General features: G+C 41.9%; 1 protein-coding gene across 1 annotated transcript in view; it reads right to left on the reverse strand.

The window, feature by feature from the left end:
* Positions 1–21,255, reverse strand: part of ARFGEF2 (ARF guanine nucleotide exchange factor 2) — a 557,551-nt gene that overhangs the window by 493,514 nt on the left and 42,782 nt on the right. The window contains exon 2 of the mRNA XM_069243445.1: positions 4,497–4,527. Coding sequence (XP_069099546.1) covers positions 4,497–4,527 — 31 coding nt within the window. The remainder of the gene's footprint in view (positions 1–4,496; positions 4,528–21,255) is intronic.

Raw genomic sequence — 21,255 nt, forward strand, 5'->3', positions numbered from 1 at the left:
AGGAATGCACATCAAAAAGGAAGAACTAAGTTCAAGCCCTACAGAAGCATCACAAAGGGCTTTGGTGGAAATAAGTGTTGCAAACCTTTCAAAAATCTCATCACAACAATTGGTTTAAATAAGGAAGGCCAAGCCAGCAACTGCAAAAAAAAGTCAACATTTAGCCTTTTACAATGCCCAAACTAAGTCCTTGCTCAGCAAGACAAGATAATAAAACTTTAGACACCTTCACAATCAATCAATCAGCTGCTGCACTAACCCTCAAATTTATCCCAACGACTACCGTGCACCCCTTTGTTCAAGGATTCTCGGTTGCCCAGATGATTTCAATGACCTCAGAAAGAAGGCAGAAGGAGGTCAACTGTCCTACTCAATCTCCAAGCATGGCGATGCATACTGTGCAGGTGCGAGTGCAGCACCCTGGCCCTACAGCTGCAACAGAAAATCCGTCTGAATAGGTAGCCTGATCCAAGAACAGATTTTCAGGCCCACACGTTTCATGCACCACATACTCCTGGTTCAATCAGGCATCATTAGGATGACTTGGGCCTAGTAGTTCTTACCTTCTCCAGATCTTGAGGCAGGAGAAGTAGTGGAGAGAAGGCATACATAAATCCCATGCTCCACCCTATATGAAATGAGTCTCCGGGAGGGAACTTTCTGGCACAAATGTGTTGACACTGCACATTCTTAGTGGTGGTGAAACAACCAGTCAGGGTTCTCTGCACTGTTTGAAGGTTCCTTGTGCCACCTCCAGATGAAACTGCCAGTCGTGATAAGCTAAGATATCCGACTAAGTTCATCTGCCCTGGCATTTAAAGATACTGTTAGGTGGTTTACCACCAGACAAACCCCCACACAAAACCTCCTTGCACAGGACTCTGGACTCCAATCCATCCTTAGTGTTGCAGTACGACACGGCAATGTTGTTTTCTGTGGGAACCTGCAACCAATCCCTTTGATGGTAAGCAAGAAGGGCGACTACTCCAAGTGAACTGCCAGCAACTCCAACAAGTTTGTATGGAAGGTGGCTTCACCCAGAGTCCTCTGATTTCCACCTATCCATGATCGCCTCCCCAACACAGTAGTAACGCACCCTTCACCAAAATCAGCTCTGTGTGCGCTAGTGAGCGGGGTCTGCCATTGGTGCAACTGCAGCTATAGCACCACCGCAGAGCTTCTGCAATCTACTTCTACAACTAGAGGGAGCCGGACAGATTCCCTTGGCACTGGAACCATAGAGACTTCAGGTACCGCTGTAATGCTTGCATATGCCATCTGGCATGATCAGAGAGTAAGATGCAGGGGGGCTAATAGGCCCAGAAGTGTCAGAGTTATCATTACCAAGACCCAGAACAAAAGTTTAAACATTGGGATCAGGCCCAAAAGTCCTGGAATACCTGGCCCGACGTAAAAGCTTGAATGCATACTGTATTCAGGATGGCTCCTATGAAAGGGAGCCTCTATGAAGATGTGAGTTTGGTAGCCTCGCAGAGAACCAAAAGACACTAGGAGGTCTGCCATCATCTGGAGGTAACCCATGACTCACTGGTGTGCTCGGTCAGTCAGTAAAGGCAGGGGAAAGAGTGGTACTCCCCTTTTAAGATGGGTAGTGACCACCGCCTTGATCTTTGTGAACACCCGGAAGCATGGATTGGGCAAAGGGGAGCACAGCAAAATTTAAGAGCTTATGACCCACCTTGAACCACAGGTGGTGCCTGTGGGCATGCGAGACAGAGTTATTAAACTAAGGGTCCTGCAGGGCCAAAACCACCTTCCAGTCTCCAGTCTCTAGGAAGAACCTGGGCCAAAATTGAGCATACTGAATTTGTCTTTGCATTGAGAGATCAAAAATCTAGAATAGGACAGAGGCCTCTGTCCTTCTTCGGCACAAGGAAGGAATAACTAACAAGTAAGGAATAGCATCCAGTCCCTCCTTCCAATCCCCAACAGCTCTCTATGGCTCTTCTGGCCAAATGAGGTGCCACTACCTAGCGTAAGACAGTCAGTTCATCTTCCAACAGGTGATCTGCTGTAAGAGTCCAGTGTGATGGGTAGAAAAGGAAAGTTATGGAAAAGCTCTTCTGGCCAATCTGCAGGACTCATTAGTCAGATGTGAAGTTTTGGCACCCCTATAGGAAGTAGTTGACCCTGGCCCCACACCGAATGGCTGAGTACCACTAAGGGTGAAATAAAGAGGTTTTACGAGTGTTGCCGAAGGGGCATGAGATTAAGATGAACGCTGTCCCTGATAACCAACAAATAGTCTATGGGACTTTCAGCCTGACCTTGAAAGGGCTGAGAAGCCCGTTTCACAGTCATCAGAGGCTTGAGCTTCTGGCGCCACGGGGAAGATCGAATCAACCATATCCCAAAATACATGGGTATAACACCCTAGTAAACAGCTCTCGTTAATTGACCTCAGAGCAAGACTGGCTGTAGACAACATATGCTTGCCAAAAGTATTAACTTGTTTCGACTGCCTATCAGAGGGAATGACAGGAAAAGTATTAGGGTTTAACTTACTGGTGGACAACTGTACCATGAAGCTCTCAGATGTGGATGCTGAGTCAAAAAAAAAAATCATGGGTTACCTAGTGCAGGTCTATGGCAGCAGGTAGCCTGTCAGTGAACTAGGGAGCACAGTATCGTTTAGCCCAAAAGTGTGTCAAGGAGGAGTTTAACTGAAAGGTAAAAGTGGTTTCATCAGTGCCTGGCCAGACTGTAGGATCTCAGTGAGAATGTTTGTTTTATCCTTCATAGGGGGGAGGTAAAGGCCAAGGACCTCAGTATCCCTTTGGATTACTGTGGTGAAGAAAGTAGTATCCTCTGTTGGTGGAAACCAACCCAGTGTTGGGTGAAGTGTCAAGTCCACTGGCATCCTGTAATTCAATATATCAGATGCCTGCATCTTAAGGATGGGCAAGTCCTTTCCAGTGCCCTTCATTGTCATCTCCATAAGGCTGGCTCTGATCACAGACTAAGCTAAAAATCTAGTGCAATGTATGCATGCACCAGAGTGGTAGTGGTATGGTGTCGGAGTCTGACGAATTCAGTAGGGACTGTAGCACATCAAGAGGCTCAAACAGAATGATAAGTTGCATGTCTTCCTCAGTGCAGGAGCCAGCTTTGATGAACAAAGGACTGGTGTGAGCTTCAGCAAGAGCCAGACGCCGGTACTAAACTTAAGATGGGTTTAAGGGGTTCATATGGCGCAGAAGACAAGCCCATCTGTAGTAACATGATTAGAAGTTCTTGAGGATCCCTAGGGCCTGTAGGCAAGCCAGAGGGAATTGCATGTGAGCCAAAGGGATCCAGCATGGATTCTTGAAAGGCTTTGCTTGCTGTGAGGTCACAGGATCGCAGGATGCTTCGGGACCAGAGATGAAATCGGTTCCTTGGTGGATTGTGAGAGAGACCAAGAGGCACACTGACCCTCTCACACCTTCTCCAAAGAGGGGCAGGAGGGGACCGAGTCCCATTTTGACTTTGTGTTTCTTTTTTGACTTATCTTAAGACTTCAACTGAAAGAATATCAGCTTCGGGAAAGTCCTCAGGAACCAGAAATGAACTAGGTCAGAACTCTCAACTTCAAGCAGACCCTGCTTGGAGCCCTCTGGTGCTTTGTCACAGAGTTTCTCCTTGCGATCTCAGATGGCTTTCTCAGCTATCTGGGTGGAGTCGTCACAAGCCTTGAAATCATGCAACGAACCAAAGCACCAAGGGCACACCTAACAGAGATGTGTGACAGACATCTGTTTGTGACAGTTCTTACGAGGTTTAAACTATGTAGTCTAAGGAGATAATATCCCTTGCAAATGAAGAAATGTTTTACAAAGAAAAAGTTCCCTTCACAAGTGAAAACAAAAAGGGCAGCGGAGCTCCGGATCGCCATCTGAAGGCACAGAAAAAGGAACAGACATCAGCAAATATGGGTGGTGCTTATATGTGGCTCCATCAGTCTTCTGGGGTGGAAGGGCGATGCCCTGGCGGGGCCAGCACGCAGGAGCACTAATTGGAATTTTTCAGATCCAGTGTGGCGTCTGGCAGTATTCACAAGGTTAGGAATCAGTAGTTAGAAGTATCCATCAGAATTCTGGATCATTACTGGCACAGACCAACTCAACACCAGAATTATTTTTTCGACTATAACAAAAAGTAAAGCATAATGTAATTTTCTTATCCACTCTGGCAGGAGCAATGCAATAGTAGACCCTCACTGGTAAGAATAATGCAATAGTAGACCTTTGGGAGGCCCAAGTGTCACCGCAGCACACACAATTATTGTTAAATCCCACTGACCACACTGAATCCCTAATAGCATAGTAAAAGTGTCTCATTGTTTATCATTTATAGTGCCCCTACTTTCCAGGTCAGAGCTCAAAAGTATACAATTCATCCAAAGTCTGCAAATGCAAAACACTTTGTAAACTGCACTTAACATTTTATTACAAAAGCACATATACCAGGTCTTGCATGCATGTTTCAAATCTTACCTTTGTTTCTCCAATTCGTTTTTTATTTCCTCTGGGGACAAAAGAGACAAATTCAGTTTTTAATCCAAAGTAATGTCATCACTAATTTCAATAGTCTTAAAAATATAAACCTTTAGCATTACAATTATCTTAAACTTGCTACACTTTGGACAAAATGCAAATAAAAAACAATACAATATGTTGTCACAATAACCATCTAATGTATCACCAAATGACTTGCATACAGCACCTTGTGTCCCTCAGCCCTGCCCACAAGCCCCGTACCAAAGTCCAATATTGAAGCACTCACTAGCAGATGGGCCGATTTAGATCCCCAACCTATCCCAAAACAATAGGCTCTCAAATTATTTCAATATTAGTTTTCACCCAGTAATCATCATATATTGGTCCACATGTTCATTCCTTATACAATAACACAGTAAAAAATGTTCTTCCAGTTGGGATGTCCTTTGAATCTGCATATATATCTTATTCTTCTTTCACAAAACTTCATTGAAAAGTCGTAATGTCCTATGGGGTGAGATGCTACACATACTCAGGGCCACTAGAATTAGGAGATTCTGCAGCCGCATTTTCTTTTGTTGTGCATGATTATGGATTTGCCTCAATCGCTATGAGAGAGCGTAACCAACATAACCTATATAAAAATGAAATGCTTATATCAATGTGTGATGATGCCGCATAGAAAACAATAATAATAGTGAATTGCTTAAACGCGCACCTGAATTATGACCACGAAGAGTGGCCACCAATGTATACGCAAACTAATAATGATGAATAAAATGTTTATGATACATTTAATTAAGCTTATATTAATCTTTGCATTACTGAATCTGTACTGAAAATCCTCATAGGCCTTAAGTTACCGTGAGCTGCAGATTAGCTGCCCAGCTCTCATATTAAACGCACTTTTCTGTTTTTCCAGTGTGCTGACTCGCAAAGGGCCATGACCCTGCAAATGTTCTTTTTCTTCAACTTGGAAGACGAATGTAACCATACTGAACCCGTTCCCAAGCGCATATTCGGTGCCTTGGTCTAAAAGTTATGAATAAATTGAAACAAATGTAGATTAATGAAATGTACAAGGTCACTTAGACCGATGGACAATGAATCTGCTGACCCAAAGGACGTGCCAAAGAGTGAAGTAACGCCGGATGTGCCACCTCCGAAGACGTCAATTATGAAGACCAATCAAAGAACTGTGAATTAATGTGGGGTGACAATTGGGATTGCCAAATGCTAAATTTGATAGGTTAAAGATACTGGGGTATGGTAAATGTCCAATAGAATTTTGGGGGAATGTACTACAAAAAAGGGATAAAAACCCATGTCACAGAAGGGTCATTAGAATTAGGTAGGGAATGCTATTGATTTTATCTAGAAACTCTGTCACTCTGTTTGGTGACTTTGAGACTTATTGAAACCATCCTCACCCATAGACTGCCCATTTTACTCTTTTCCTCCCTACGAGGGAAATGTCCCTAAGCCCTTTTTAGTTGAGCCTTGACTGATGGCGTTCGACTGGTGTCCTGAAGACGAAGACTGAACCTGTGCGCTGACCTAATCCTTGGAGGGTAATTATGACAATGCAATTTGTAATTTGTCTGTTTGCTTTTCCTTTCTAGGTACCAACTGCTTGCTTTTGACAGAGACCATAGCTAGATGTCTTCCAAATTGGTGTTCTAAATTGTTTTTGCATGAAGCCCAACATGCCAATGCTAATTAGTGGTTAGGACAGGTGATCATCAAATTGTCGCAAATAGACAAACGACTGACATTGCTTTGTTGAACTGACGTAATATCAATACTATGCTATATTCTGATCTATGTTTACGTCGTGTTATATTCTAATGTTTATGATTTTTGCCTTATTGAAATCTTACCAAAGTTGCCATATCGTAACTATGCTGTTGTGTTTCTTGGCTTTAAGATTGACGCACTTAATCTTAGATTGTAACTAATAGGGAATAAAATTCATAAAATTCTATTAATTGGTGTGGTTATTCATGACTGGAAGGTCATGGTTGCTTCGTCAATTTGATTAATGTCTTTGACCAAAGTGAAATGCATGGTTGTGATAAATATTGACGACATTATTGATATATTGATTGACATATTGATCAGTTATCTCGTCCTACGGTGTCTCTCAACTGGGTCAAAAGATTCAATGGCCTAAAACGAGTCCTAATGTGTAATAAATTAACATAAAAGGACGCATTATCAGTTCCATACTCAACCATCTGCTGCATAATTTGCAGATTTTAACCCAAAAAAAAATTCTAGCTCAAAAGTATCAAAAGTTACTGAAAATGTAGTGACACGTGTTGCTCTGCATTTGAAGGCACATTGCAAAGGTTGACTGTTCCCCTTTCAATTGTTTAGTGCTGTTTGTAGGTGGCAATCTTGAACTAATAACGTGGAATCTTTGTCCTGAAAGAGTTATCGTGTAAATATGACAAGATAATAAAGTGATACTATGACATGTTGCCTTATGCTTTATTGTTTACATTTTTCTTGCTGCATAATTAGTCCTCTAGTGCTGCATAATTCCAGGGGCCCTGCGTATACTGAACTGTGATTACATGCAACCTATATGTTAATCGTAATAACGAGAAATTGGATACATTTGAAATAGTGATGTACTACAAATGTAAAGGTATGGATGAATTATAATCGGAAAAAAATGCCGTAAGAAAGTCCCAATGGCGACGAACCTTGTCGGCTGCCAAGGCATAAAATTATGTGAAATTTTAATGAAGTCTTGAGAAAATGAAGAATAAAGGATCCATGCAAATTTAAAAGGCTTACCGAATGGAAGAACATTTTTTTAATATGTTTTAGTATAAGGAATTAATTTGTGGCGCATTAGATGATTACTGGGTGCAAACTAAAATTGAAATAAATCATCTTGTGTATGTTCAGTACAACAAATGCATTGCTTAATTTGCACCATTTTTGATTTTGACTTCACAAGCAAAACAAAGTCACATTAATGGACTCCATGTCCTAAACATACAGTATGTTTTACTTACTGCTAACAATGATGTAATCCGATCACTCCTGTTTGAAAGACTATAGTACAGCCTATGACCCAACTTTCATTTTCATGTGTCATAAACATTAGTGCCAGTCACCTTCAAAACGATCCATTCTTCCTAAACGTTCAAAATGTCTGAAGACCTGAAGCAAACTACCTGAACCAGGCTTCGAAAGTGCAGTGCATTCCCATGGCAAAGTTGCCTGCGAACAGAGAAAAGCTCAATATAAGGTCAGTTGACCTTCACCAGCAACACATCCTTAAGCATCCATTGCATTTCTCATAAAGTGATCCTTCAAATCTGCAAGTATTGAACCAGTGCTCCCTTCAGCCTTCGCATTGAGGGTCTGCAATATCACTTATACCTACTGATCTGATTATATTTTTATTTTTGTTTATTTGATGGATGCCTATGACGCGATTTCTTGTTGCGACATACTGTTGAAAAACCAGACTTTTGTTTTAAGCAGCAAGCTGTGAGGTATTTATAAGTATACACTTTTGAACCCCATCATTAGGAAGCACATTCACCTAACTGCTCTAAGTACCAACTCTCTGCACTTATCATAGCCTACGAACATAAACTGTACTTGAAATATGAACGTGCTTCCGACCCGTAGATTTAGACAGAACTTAGTCACAGCTAAAAAAAAAAAAAAAAGGTAGGAGACGAGGAGTTTCGAGGATAAAGCTTTCTTTTCAAGTGCTTTATATAGATTCACCAGGCACGATGAATGGATCATTCAGGAATTCATCTGCGTAATGTATTTTTTTCTGCCCGCGCTGAACGAGCAACAAGGTGGAAGGCAGGGTTACAACTCTCTGTTTTTGTTAAATAAATGAGAAATAACTTTAGAATAAAACGTGGATGCATAAAGCAGTCTCCCTACTCGGGGGAAGTAGTAAACAGAGATAATGACGTAAAACGTATTCACCTTTTTTGTTTTTTTAACAGCATGGTGATGTTTGGCAACAAATCGTTCTGCAGGTGAACATTTTGTCAGGTAGTCACCACTGAATCAGAATCTACCTTCCCTTCCTGTGGATTAAACAGTCCTCTCTGAACAGCAATGTAGAGTCCTAACATTTCAGGAGGTTTCACATAGTTTATAGACAGGCCATGAAATAAAGATCAGGAACGCTTACACGCAGATATGGTTCTAACACTGAAAATCAGGAAAAATGATAAAGTGCTCGTTAACAAGGTGCTTGCAGTCACATTAGACTTTAGTTCCTTTGTGCTTTCCTCGCTGATGTAGCAGCATGCAAACAGACTTATAGCAAAATGTACTACTATTTAGCAGCACACGGTTTAAAAAAAAGATAGTCGTACAAGGTGTGTGCATGCCTAACCAATACAGGCTTAAGGACTTTGTTCCTTAAACAAATGCGAGCATGTCTGCAGGAAGGCGATGTTACAAGGACTTGTATGGTGGGTAGACGAGGCACCCCTGGTAACACGTCTTTGGTCACAGTGATCCCTAGGGGACTGAATGACCAATTGAAATTCAGTTGTTTTCTATGAGGTGTTTTCCTTTACAAATGTTTGTTTTTTATTTTCATTTTGGTTTATTGTCAGTTTGTTTACTCTTATGATTACCAGAATAAAATCTATTATAAGACATATACTCCACTCCGCAGGCATAAAGGACTCAGAGCTGTAGATTCATTCAAACAACAATGGGGAAACTCGTTTAGCATATGAGCTATGCCCATCTATTCATTTGGTAATGTCACATGAAAAAACAACCAATAGACATTGTGATAGGTGTACATTCAATACAAACATAATTAACATGAAGTTAAGAGGTGCAGCTAGGGACTGTGTCGTATTTATCTTTATTTGATATAACCATGAAGACAGTATGGTTGGTGCACATTCAACACGAGCATAACTAACATCAAGCTAAGGGGCGTTGTCAGGAATCCATGGCTAATTGGGGGATATTTAAGTTTTGCACATGATATAAAAACGATGTAGGCATCATGGCAGGTGCTGTTAATAAGTGCATCATTAATATTAGGTTAAGGGGCTTACCCAACGATGTAGGCGAATTGTGTTGCATTTATTATTGTTTTATATATTATCTACAGTTTAGCAATGTTTGAGGGCATCCCTGTTCACCATTCAAATTAGGCGTACGCTGAAAGACAGGGACGACTCAACAACGGCATATCCGTCATTTATTTTGATGACCCCAGTTAGTTAAAAGGTTTTGGGGCATGTCGAGCCCTAGCAGGATAACGAACACCGTGTGTGTCAACGTCCTAACAACTGTGGTGAGTGTATGAATTTCATGAGGACTCAGCACTGGTATACAAGCTGTTGAATTGTAAATATTAACAGTAAACTAGGCTACACCAAGGGTATACATTTAATTATGGGATTTAAACGCCAGAGGACGCGGATCACTCTAATAACAAGCAACTGGACGTCCGATCAGTGGCCGCTACCACCTTAGCGCTTTGCGAGACTTCATTGGGGCATTTTGCACAAGATGTTATATATTTTTCGGTTGCAATAAAGGCTCAGGTTTACCTGCATTGCATCAGCCCGGGGTCTAACATCAGCGGATACTAATTATTTTGACACCATTCAAACTTATTGTTTGTTTAACGACAGTTACGAGTTTGCCATGTTCCCGCAAGTTAGCCGTTGACACCATGTGAGCAGCGTTCTTAAGCTCTATCACTCGTATACGTTCTTTTTGGTTGCTTTAAGTGCACAACCTTCGGTGCGGGAATGAGTGAGACTGAGCGGGAAGCACGTGGTCGCAGGTTGCAGCTCGTTTCCTATTCACCATTTCAGAGAGCAAATTAGGACCCTTTTCTCAAACAGTGCATTATGTATTTATTTGTAGGATGATTTCCCCTGAAGAAGGGCAACGGCCCGAAAGGCATTGGGACGGTTAAATGCGTTTGCATGTACACAGGACTAAGGTCCCAACAGTGACACAAGGATGTATATTTATGTTGTACACCATAAACAAAATATACACCACGTATGATTACGGAGAAAGGGGATGATTTACCAGTGAAGAACACGCAAAGTTCTGGGTTACATATCCATATGAGTAGTCTCTATCAAGATATCCCAAAGCTGCTCAGTGCACCGCTACAACAATCAGATGTAACAAGGACAACATGGTGACGAGGCGCTTGCTTCTTGGCCCTAGTTTTAGGAAAAGTGATTCCAGTAATACGGGAGAAACATACAAAACTAATAGACTTCAAGACTAATTACTTTTAAAAAGGTCTAGAAGTCAATTTTGTATTTCAGGAGTTCCAAAGTTTCTTGTTCTGATTGTGCACCATAATAAACAAGCACTGGCAAAGCCAACTGATCTTGCTTTTGCTGCCAGCCTTTTGACTTTGCCAATTTCTCTTTTTTTTATTGTTGTTATTTTTTCACAAAACAATATTGGTGGGGGGAGCTGCCAGGCACTCTGCAATTTAAAAAAAAATATATATATCAAAAAAATCTGACTAAAGCAAAAACAAATTTGTCTAAAAAAATAAATTAAAAAAAATCACACATTAACATAGTAGTCTCTGCACTGAAGGCAACTTCTTGTGAAGGTGCAGGGTGCCGAGCACAGTGAAGTTAGATAATGGCTGAAGTGGGCTGTTCCGTTCTGTATACTACAGTGGTGGAAGAAAAACATTATTAATACACAATAACAGACCAAAGGATGACGATGCCCGATGAAAGCCCCTTAGAAGCATACTATATGTCCGATTTTAGAAATATCAAAATGTCTTTGCTAGTAGGCTTGATTTGTCACAGAGCAACAGCCAAGCTGGCGCAATTTACCCAGCTTAATAATGTCCCTCATAGGTAGCGTGGTGAGAGTCACGATTGGATTGTTTCAAAGGTCTAACTAACCACAGCTCCCACAGAGCTCACTTAATTATGTCCTATGTAAAGTGCTGCAAGCTGGCTCATGGTTAGAAAACTTAAAACTCAGCCTGGATTGTCAGAAAACCGTTTAATGACCTTCTCTTCCACCTGCAGCTTTTTTTTTAAATAAACTGTTTGATTGACGTTTTAGCAAAGAAAACATAAAACTACAGCCAAAGACAGTGCATAAGAATGAGGACGCCAAAGTCTCTTTAAGTACGGACATATGTATTGTTCACACAGCAGTTTCCAACTCCCAGCTTTACGTTCAACCACAATAACTGCATTGAACAACATTCAGTTGCATTACACAATACGAGAATACGTCGTCCCTTCGCCACACACCCTTTGATGTTTTTTCTGGGCTTCAAACAGGGTGTGCAAACACCCTGTAATAACCTAGCCCTGCACCGTCCATTCTGCGACATTAAGTCTCTGCCAATTGCCACTGCTGTGCAGTACCACGCCTGGACAACACCAAACCCAATTCTAGGAACAACCTACAACTACCTACAGCTTTCTGCCATTAGCATAGTCACAAACACCAGCATACTTCACAGAAGACGCACTCCTAGCAAAGGAGATCTTCAAGAGTTATGCTGAAACAACCTTGACACCCCGCAGATTGCTTATCTTTTGCAGTCTTGTGACACTTATTCAAAGTATATGGTTATCAATTAAGTTTTAATGTTTTATCTTACTTAAAGTCAGGGAAAGAACAGAGTAGTAGCGCCTTTGCTGGTTCCACAAGAGTAACCTTGTACCTGTTCACCAAAGAGTCACCAGGCGACAGTGAGATGTATTTCATCCAGGGTAACTGTCACTCATTTTGCATGCCAGTGTCAGACACTGGTAGGTAAAATGTAGAATGTCCCGCATTTGTAGGGAGAGAACATTGGGCGCACTTTGGGAGTTTATTTCTTCAATGTAAACAAGCCTGCAGAGAAGGCCACCTCAGCAAACCCACAATGCTATGAAGAGAGCTGCTGCAGCAGCGGCTCCCTCTACAGGGCAGAGATAACCAGAGCAGCAGTGTTTCCGTCACACCCTTAAGTTGTTTTAACCGTCCATGGACCTCAGTTGTCATACCCGAAAAGAAGTAAGTGGTAAGCACCCAGTAGCAGAAAAATTACTTGTAAAGAACTTTGAGTTTCTGTCATGGTTGCTTTAGGACAGCCAATTAACCCAGGTCGTCCCTCAATCTTTACATTGGTAGGATCTATACATTGACTAATCTGACAAACTAATCATGCTGACCTTGTTCACTTACAAGATCAATTAAGGAAAAGGTAAAAATTATCACAATTTATTAACTTTTACCATTCATACATAAAGTATTCTCATAAAAACTCAACATTAAAAAAGAATCCGTTATTTTGTCTCATTAGGATGAAGTTAACTCATTTTGACGTAAGATGCCTTAGCACCAATTCTCACTCCATGTAAAAGTTCTAGTGTACAGTAGGGGCAAATAATTGAACATTCTTTTGCTTTTTAAACATGTATTTTTTATATTCAATAGTAAGATAAAATTTTGAACATTCTAGTTTGAGGATCTAGTTTCTATTCCTTTCACAAATAGGTGAGTAGGAGTTAGGATTTTAACCACTGATGTTGACTTCAATAGCTGAATTTTACAGCTCAAACAAAAGTGAGAACTGAAAGAGACTATTCTGCCTGTTACTGGGTATTTACCTTGACGTTTACCATAACAATACTGGATGTGCAAATAAATTATTTTGATATGGTGCTTTTCATATCTGTTGTCACACTATTTGTTAACTAAAGGAACCTGTTATGATGGCCAATGACTTCATAGGAGATCTGTCAACAGATGAGGATTCAGCAATTTTTTTTAAAGTAGTTTCAAGTTTCAGTTGATGAATGAAATCAACACTTAATATGTGAACTCTAAAAAAAAAATTTTTTATTATATTTTGTTTTCTAGTTTTAATTCTTGCCTTTTCTCACTCTCTATGCTTTCATTTCTTATGATTCACATATTTCCCTGTAAAAGTGACTTTTCAAAATATTTTGTTAAACATGTGGTGGGATCTACTCTGTTGTCAGTAAACAGACTGCATTTTAAACAGACTTTCAGTTTGTAAATAACTGGTCTATTTTTGAGCTAGTAGAGGATCAAGTGTTAAAACTTTAAATCAAAGAGTAATATAAATTCTTTAAGACCTTAACTTTATCTCATAAATAGCAAATCAAATAACGTTAGGGAAGGGACCAGTCCAATAGTCGAGACATTCCGCTCTCTTGCTTTTTCTGTAGGTCAATATTAGTTAAATATCTATGTTGAGAGAATATAGAACCAGATTTTGATTCCAAAGTCAAAACTGTATTCTTGCACTCGACAATGAACTCCCAAGAAAATTGACAAGTCAACAACTACTGAAAGTTTTCAATTAAGCTATACAAGTGAAGAAGGGCTGCATCTAGGAAGAGAAATGTTTGAACAATGCCATTAACTACCATATTTATTTCATGGCTTGCAGAATGAAACAGGCAGATAGAACCAATGCAAGATCTACGGAGTTCTTTAATTTCTTCGTAGCATATTAGTTTCAGCCCTAGGCAGAAATCTTTTTCTCTGATTTTTTTTTATTTTTTTTTTAAGGTTCGATACAGTGGCCTCTGGGTTCGGGTGCAACCAATGAAGACAGTAGTGGTAGAAAAATCTTGAACCATTGAGTTATTATGTGCCAGAGAGTTTATCTAGTCAAACAACATCTTTCAGGGGAACTAAAAATGCATTATCCATCATTACAGATAATGCTAAATGAGCACCGACCACAAATTGTAGCCTTGGTCCACTCTCTGTGAGTGGACCAAACATTCAACAGATTGGCTGAGAAAGTGGGCCAGGGCCTGATGTATGCCATGCAATGTTATTTGTTGTTTTCCTAACAAAAGCAGCGGTTCAGAAATGGCACTGCCCTATCATAAACTAAACACACGACCAGTGGAGCGCCTATGCTTCATATGGTCACAAATATTCTTCAACATTTATACATGACTGTCAGCCCTGCTGGCCACCCAGTATCAACTTCTATTCCAAATGTATTAAAATGATGCTCTCCTTACATCCCAAGCCTATTGGCCTTCAATAGAGTCATGAAGTCAAGCCTCTTCAAAGAGGTGTTTATCATACATCAAGACAACATCGGGAGGACCACTTCCCCTCTCTACACAAAGGAGCCTGGTCTACCAACAAATGTGCTCAGGACCTTGAATAAAGTATCACCTTTAGAGTGACATTACAGCCGACGAGCAACAAGATGCCTTGTGAAAGGGTTCATACCCCTTTCTAGCACTGCAAAGCAGCTGGAAGGTGACAAGTATTTCACAAAATAAACAAATAAATATATGAAGAAACCAATAAATAAGATCCTCTCTGGTTGATTCCTTCATTTTCTTCTTTTACCAATGTTAACCATTAATATTTTCCAATGGGTGTAATTTGAGGCAACGCCTATTGGCTGGAGAATTCTCTCTCTACAGGATCAACACCTGGATGAAAGTTGCAATTCTCAAATGTACCACCGGAAAAAAATATCATATTAACTTGTTTGGTCACAGTTTAACTAACCATACCACCCAAAAAGGTTATTTAAACTTTCCAAAGCAGGGATTGCACTTGTTGCAAAATGCTTTCCACCCTTCCACCCATTTAATATGCCCAGCTGTTATACTTTTTAGATCACCCGTTTTTAGCCTTTTTAATGTGGGGGTGTCACTACACGCGACTGACACACGATAATCACATGAAATAATGACTGCGCCTGCTTACTACCAGTGCCCACCTTTTAATCTAAAGCCACTGCGCAACAGCTAGGGTAAAGCGCACTTGGCTGGTTAAAAGTGAAGACATGTGCACATGCATGTGCACATGTGTTATGGCTGAGTGTGGGAGACTACTGTTGTGGACAGCTCAATAACTGTGCACCAGTAGGCTGGCCCAGAAGGGACTCAGCAGGGTTATATACTGACCTGGTAAAGGCCTTATAATATTAGTGGGCCCTTCCAGGTAAAGGCAGCAGATTTACTGTTTTGTCTGTAGTAACTCTATTATATACATAGTAGGAAATCTGCCTTAGAGTGCAGTTTGGCTTCCCTTAGGCTTACAAGGTCCCATGAGGTATGAAACTGGATGGAAAAGGTGCGCTCAGTTCACATTTGTAGGCCCTAAGACCAAACATGTACATCTTATATGTCATCCAGAATGTCCTATTTCTCGGGCTCAGCTCAGGATCAGAGCCCAGACCTTTTGTTAATTATATCTTTCCACAGCAGAGTGAACAAAGGACGCCCCACACAAAAGGTGTAATTAATTGTGCCTCCCGAGGAGAAAGGGGTTATGATGAAAACCAGCATCTGTTAATTACCTTCACACTGTACCAGGCCTGGGTACATCCCATGCCCACTGTACAAGGAAGGAAGCCCAGACAACTAGAGTCAACATAGGAGGGGGGCTCCTCTTAAGTTTTGGTTGGAAGGTGCTAGCAGTGATGTCAGCGAAGCTGAGAACGGAGGAGCAGATTTGACCAGTGGCTGCTGGATGACACCATCTTGAACTTTCTCAGCTTGCACTGGGGTCGGGTGGAGAGGTGAAATGCCTCCGTAGTATTGACAAGATGTGCCTGGCTTATAGAACCTTCAACCTCCTTTTAAAAACTCTTGCATAAGGGAGAGAAACTGTTTTTTTTGCTGCTGGACCCTGTAACTGAAACAGTCATGGACAACCGGAAGGAGAAACCCCCGATACCCGAAAGGATCAAGAACTCTGCCCCAGGTGACCTCAAGACCAGTGGATTTCTCCAAGGGCCAGTGAGGCTGGCTCACTCACACCCCCAGAGGAATAACTGGGGGAAACACCCGGACTTTTGTTTTGCCCAGAGACAGAGGCGCAGGTGGCCAGTGAACTTGCCCTCCCCTCCCACTTCCCCAATCAGCATATCTATTGGCCCAGAGACCCCATACCCCAGGCCATATACACTGTAAAGGGGCCCAGTACCCCATTCCAAACGACCCTCAGCCAAGGAGAAAGGGGGACTGAAGTTGCGCACATCTCACACCACCACCAGTGATGGTGTGCTCACCCCCCATTCCCCATATTCTTGTCTGGTGGGAGCCGGGCAGCCACTAGGAAACAACACCCTGCCCACAGGGAACCAGCAAGGATAACACAGCTGTCACCTCCCACTCAGGCAACAAAGACTGCTGGCCAGGCCAGGAGCTTGGTAAGGCAACCAGGAGTGGGCTCCCCGTACTGCCCCCAAAATCAGAGGCACCCGGGTGTCCCGTGGGCACGGACTCCACAGGATTAAAAGCAAATCAAAAGAAATGTTTGCGGCTCTCCCCGGGACAGCATGGCATCTGCTACTAAAGTATTCACTTATCCTGGCTGGAGCACCCCAAAAGGCACAGTGGGGAATGCTAATCTGCATATTTTTATGTTTCTTGAGGTGGCCTCAGGACATACAGGAGACAACCAACAAAGAAAACAAAGCGTAAGGAGTACAGCAGCCTCTCCTCAAGGATTTTTATCAGCTGACCCTACATTTATAGGGTCAAGGAATCAATGACCCTGCAGGAGTTTCACATATTTTTTAAAAGTACTCACAAAGCTGCAGCTCTCGCTCTACAGTTGGAAATGCAACGCCCTCTAGCGGGTGATACTCTGGTTGCATTTTATGTGCCTTGAAGTTGTATAAAGAAGATAAATAGAATATAATGCCTTTTTTGGTACTGGGTCTTCCTCTACGCTTTTGTGGCCTGAAAGTAGTGCCCTCTAGCAGCAATTTGTATGGTTGCATTTTAGGTGGTCTGAAAGTATATAAAAAAGCACACAGCATATAAAAAGCACACAGACACATAATGCTCATTTTAAAATGCTGATTGTGATTAAAAGATCAAGGTCTATATGCTTTATTGAAATTCATCATTCCATGTAGACATGGTTTTGACTAATTATTATATTTACACACAAAATTGCATTTTTATGTGGTTTGTTGTTGCTGTAATATGGCGAACCCTTGATAAAGCCAATAGACCTGGTTTATCTACAGTAATACCCCTCCCCCTACATTGTGATGTATTGTCTGGTACCGGTGGGGAGGTACTGTGATTTTAAGGGTCATAAACTTTGAGGGCAAATGTGATTTCATAATGGCATCTAAGGGATTTTATCTGCCCTATGTATATATATGTAAATTAGTGCATACTATTTAGTTGTGTGTGTGCGTTTGTGTAATAAATGTATGTTTCCTTTTTTAAAGAACAAGCACTGGCTGGACAATCATTTATTGAGTGTTATTATTGCTTGCCAACAAATGGTGTTTACTACCCCACAACACTTCCCCCGCGTAGGCCTTGCACATCTCTGCTGTGCGACCTTGACAGACTCAAGCGCTACAATGGAGTACTTGGTTCCCAGTAAGGGGGAATTGTTGACATATTACTTGAGCAGGCTTCATTTCCTATACAACTAATAACCCAATTTCCTACTGTACTTACCTTGGTGGAATCTGCCAATCACTGATATATATAATATATATGTTAGATTTCAAACTAGCCTACTGGCACACTAATAATGGATCACACAGATACCATTCAAGCCTTTTATTTGATGTGACTGTTCCAATTCTGCTATCCAAAAAGCTGCTGTTATCTAATGTGGATAGAACAAACGCTGTTGCAGAGTGTTTCTAAATCACATTGATTCTTTTATGGAGTGTTGTCCAAGCTGTTGTTTAACCCTTTATTAGTGCCTGAAACGTAGCCCTTCACAAGCCAACAATGGCAATGTTTGCACTTAAGTAAATACAAAAAGAAAAAAAAAATGATGCAATTTGGTCACCGAAGATGAGCTTAGAGTGCAATGATCAAAAACAAGTATTGCTAGTTAAGCCTACAAACCTCAGTCATGCCATGTTGTAAAAGTGCCTTCATACCTGGCTCTCTGAAATTAGGCCATCAACTTTCAGTAAAATGACAGCACTCAATTAATAATAATCAAAACACAGTTGAATTCACATGGCTTTGATTGTGGTGTTTGCCACCATGGAACAGTAGTGAACTATTGCTTGACTTAATTCTCACCAGTATGAGGAAAAAGTGCATTTTTATACATTTTGTTTTATGTTTTTATTGAATCACTTCAAAGAGCACCCTTTTAAATTTATCAGTTCCAGGCAAACACTAATTCCGTGATGAGTAGCACTCCAATTATCTGATGATATATTCAACATAAGTCTAAACATTTGTCATCATCACTGTAACTATACAGTCACTATCTATGCAGTATACTGTGTCAGTGTTAAAAGCAGGGAATCATTTAAGCACTCAACTGGGACTCCATTCTCCAGGACGTTGTTTGAGGACTGATCCAGTGCTTACTGTGCGTTTCACTCAGTGAAAATTTGTAACAATAATAGTCAACACAGTGTTTGTTCCATTTACAAAAGTCCATACATCCTGTTAATTCAAAGGAATTGCAGACCTGCATCTAAATATGACAAATATCTTGTATAATTTCATTACCTGTAGTAAACTATTGACTAAGGAGACTTGTGAATGAGTTTAAGAAGTGCGTATGAGGAAGACACTTCTCAGTTTTGAGAGAAGCCAACTGTTAGACCTGACATCCTTGGCATGGTTCCCATTAATCTGTTTTGCCTTCTGACCTCCTGTTCTGGATCCTGTGCTGAACTTCGTTTTTAGCACCATTGTTGCTCCCCTTGACAGAGTGTACTTCCAAAAAGCAGCCCTGACAGGTGATCTGGACAGAGGCATGCCAGACCGCTCTTGACACCCTAAAGGAAGTCATGTGCACAGCACTGGTGCTCAGAGGTCCCTATCTCCTCCCAAGAGTTTGCTGTTCAGACGGATATCTCAGAGCTTAGCATACAGGCCATGCTCACACATCTAAATGAAGAAGGCCTGGACCAACCCGTAACCTTCATTAGTGGGAGGCTACTTCCCAGGGAATAGAAGCGGAGTGCAACTGAAAGAAAAGCCTTTGCTGTGGCCTGGCGCTGAAGAAGCTAAGGCCATACATGTTTGGCACGCATATCCAGGTTTAGACAGACCATAGGCCCCTCAGATGGTTAATGCAGATAAAGGGCGAGAACCCCAAACTCTTGAGGTGGTTAATCTCCCTACAGGGAATGGACTCCATGGTGGCACAGAACACACCAACGCTGACGGTCTCTCCAGGTTCTTCCGCCTTAGTAAAAAGAACTCCCAAAGGGTTGGGTAGCTCTCCTCCCTTTCAGCTCAGGTGGGACACTTGTTTGACCTGGTATCCTTGGCGTGGTTCCTGTAAATATTTTTTTGCCTTCTTACCTCCTGTTCTTGCTCCTGTGCTAAACTTCGTTTTTGCTGGCATTAGGACTCTGAGCAATTTACCACTGCTGACTAATGCTAAAGTGCAAGTGCTCCCTGTCTAAAGGATATTGGTGATTGGTTTATCCATGTCTGGCATATCTGATTTACCAGGAAGTCCCTAGTATAGGGCAGCATGTGTGCCCAGGGCCTGTAAATCAAATGCTACTAGTGGGCATGCAGCACTGATTGTGCCACCCACATTGCCTTGAAATATCTTTTAAGAGTAATTTCCCATTGAGAGAAGATAGGGATATGGTATTTGGGGGGTCTCTGAACTCACAATTTAAAAATACATTATTTTGTAAAGTTGATTATTAAATTGTAAGTTTGAAAATGGCACTTTTAGAAAGTGGGTATTTTCTTTCTCAACCATTCTGTGCCTCTGCCTGGCTGTGGAATGCACATCCTCGTCAGGATGACAGTTGGGCTGTGTAGGAAGATGCTACTGTTGGCATGGTTACCCCCCCCACACTTTTTTTTAGCATTGTGGCCAACTTTGATTGAAAGTGTGCGTGGACCCTGCTAACCAGGCCCCAGCACCAGTATTCTTTCCCTAAAACTGTACCCTTGTCACCACGATAAGCACAGCCCTGGCACACAGGTAAGTCCTTTGTAAAAGGTACTCATGGTACCAAGGGCCCTGGGGCCAGGGAAGGTCTCTAGAGGCTGCAGCAGGTAGTAAGCCACCCTGGGGACCCCTCACTCAGCACATGCACACTGCCTTGCAGCTTGTGTTTGCTGGTGGGGAGAAAAAGGCTAAGTGGACATGGCACCCCTCTCAGGGCGCCATGCCCACAAACCACTGCCTTTGGCATTGATAACACCATACCTCTAGCAGGCCTTACAGTCCTAAGGCAGAGTGCACTACACCACAGGTGAGGGCATAGCTGCATGAGCAATATGCCCCTACAGTGTCTACGTCCATTCTTAGACGCTGTAAGTTCAGTGTAGCCATATTAAGTATGTGGTCTGGGAGTTTGTCATTACGAACTCCACAGCACCATAACGGCTTCATTAAATACTGGGAAGTTTGGTATCAAACTTCTCAGCACAATAAACCCACACTGGTGCCAGTGTGGGATTTACTGAAAAATGCACAGAGGGGGCATCTTAGAGATGCCCCCTGTATGCTAACCCAACTGCTAGTGTAAGACTGACCGGTCTGTGCCAGCCTGCCACTTTCAGACGAGTATCTGACCACATGGGGTGAGTGCCTTTGTGCACTTTGTGCTCAGAAACAAAGCCTGTGCTGGTGGAGGTGCTTCACAGCTCCTTCTGCAGGAACTGTAACACCTGGCGGTGAGCCTCAAAGGCTCAAGCCTCAGATTACAGTGCCCCCAGGGCACTCCAGCTAGTGGAGATGCCTGCCCCCTGGACACAGTCTGGCAGGAAAATTAGGAAAATAGAGACCTCAGCCAGGACCA

This window comes from Pleurodeles waltl, chromosome 7 (genome assembly GCF_031143425.1).
Source record: "Pleurodeles waltl isolate 20211129_DDA chromosome 7, aPleWal1.hap1.20221129, whole genome shotgun sequence".
Classification (NCBI taxonomy): Eukaryota; Metazoa; Chordata; class Amphibia; order Caudata; family Salamandridae; genus Pleurodeles; species Pleurodeles waltl.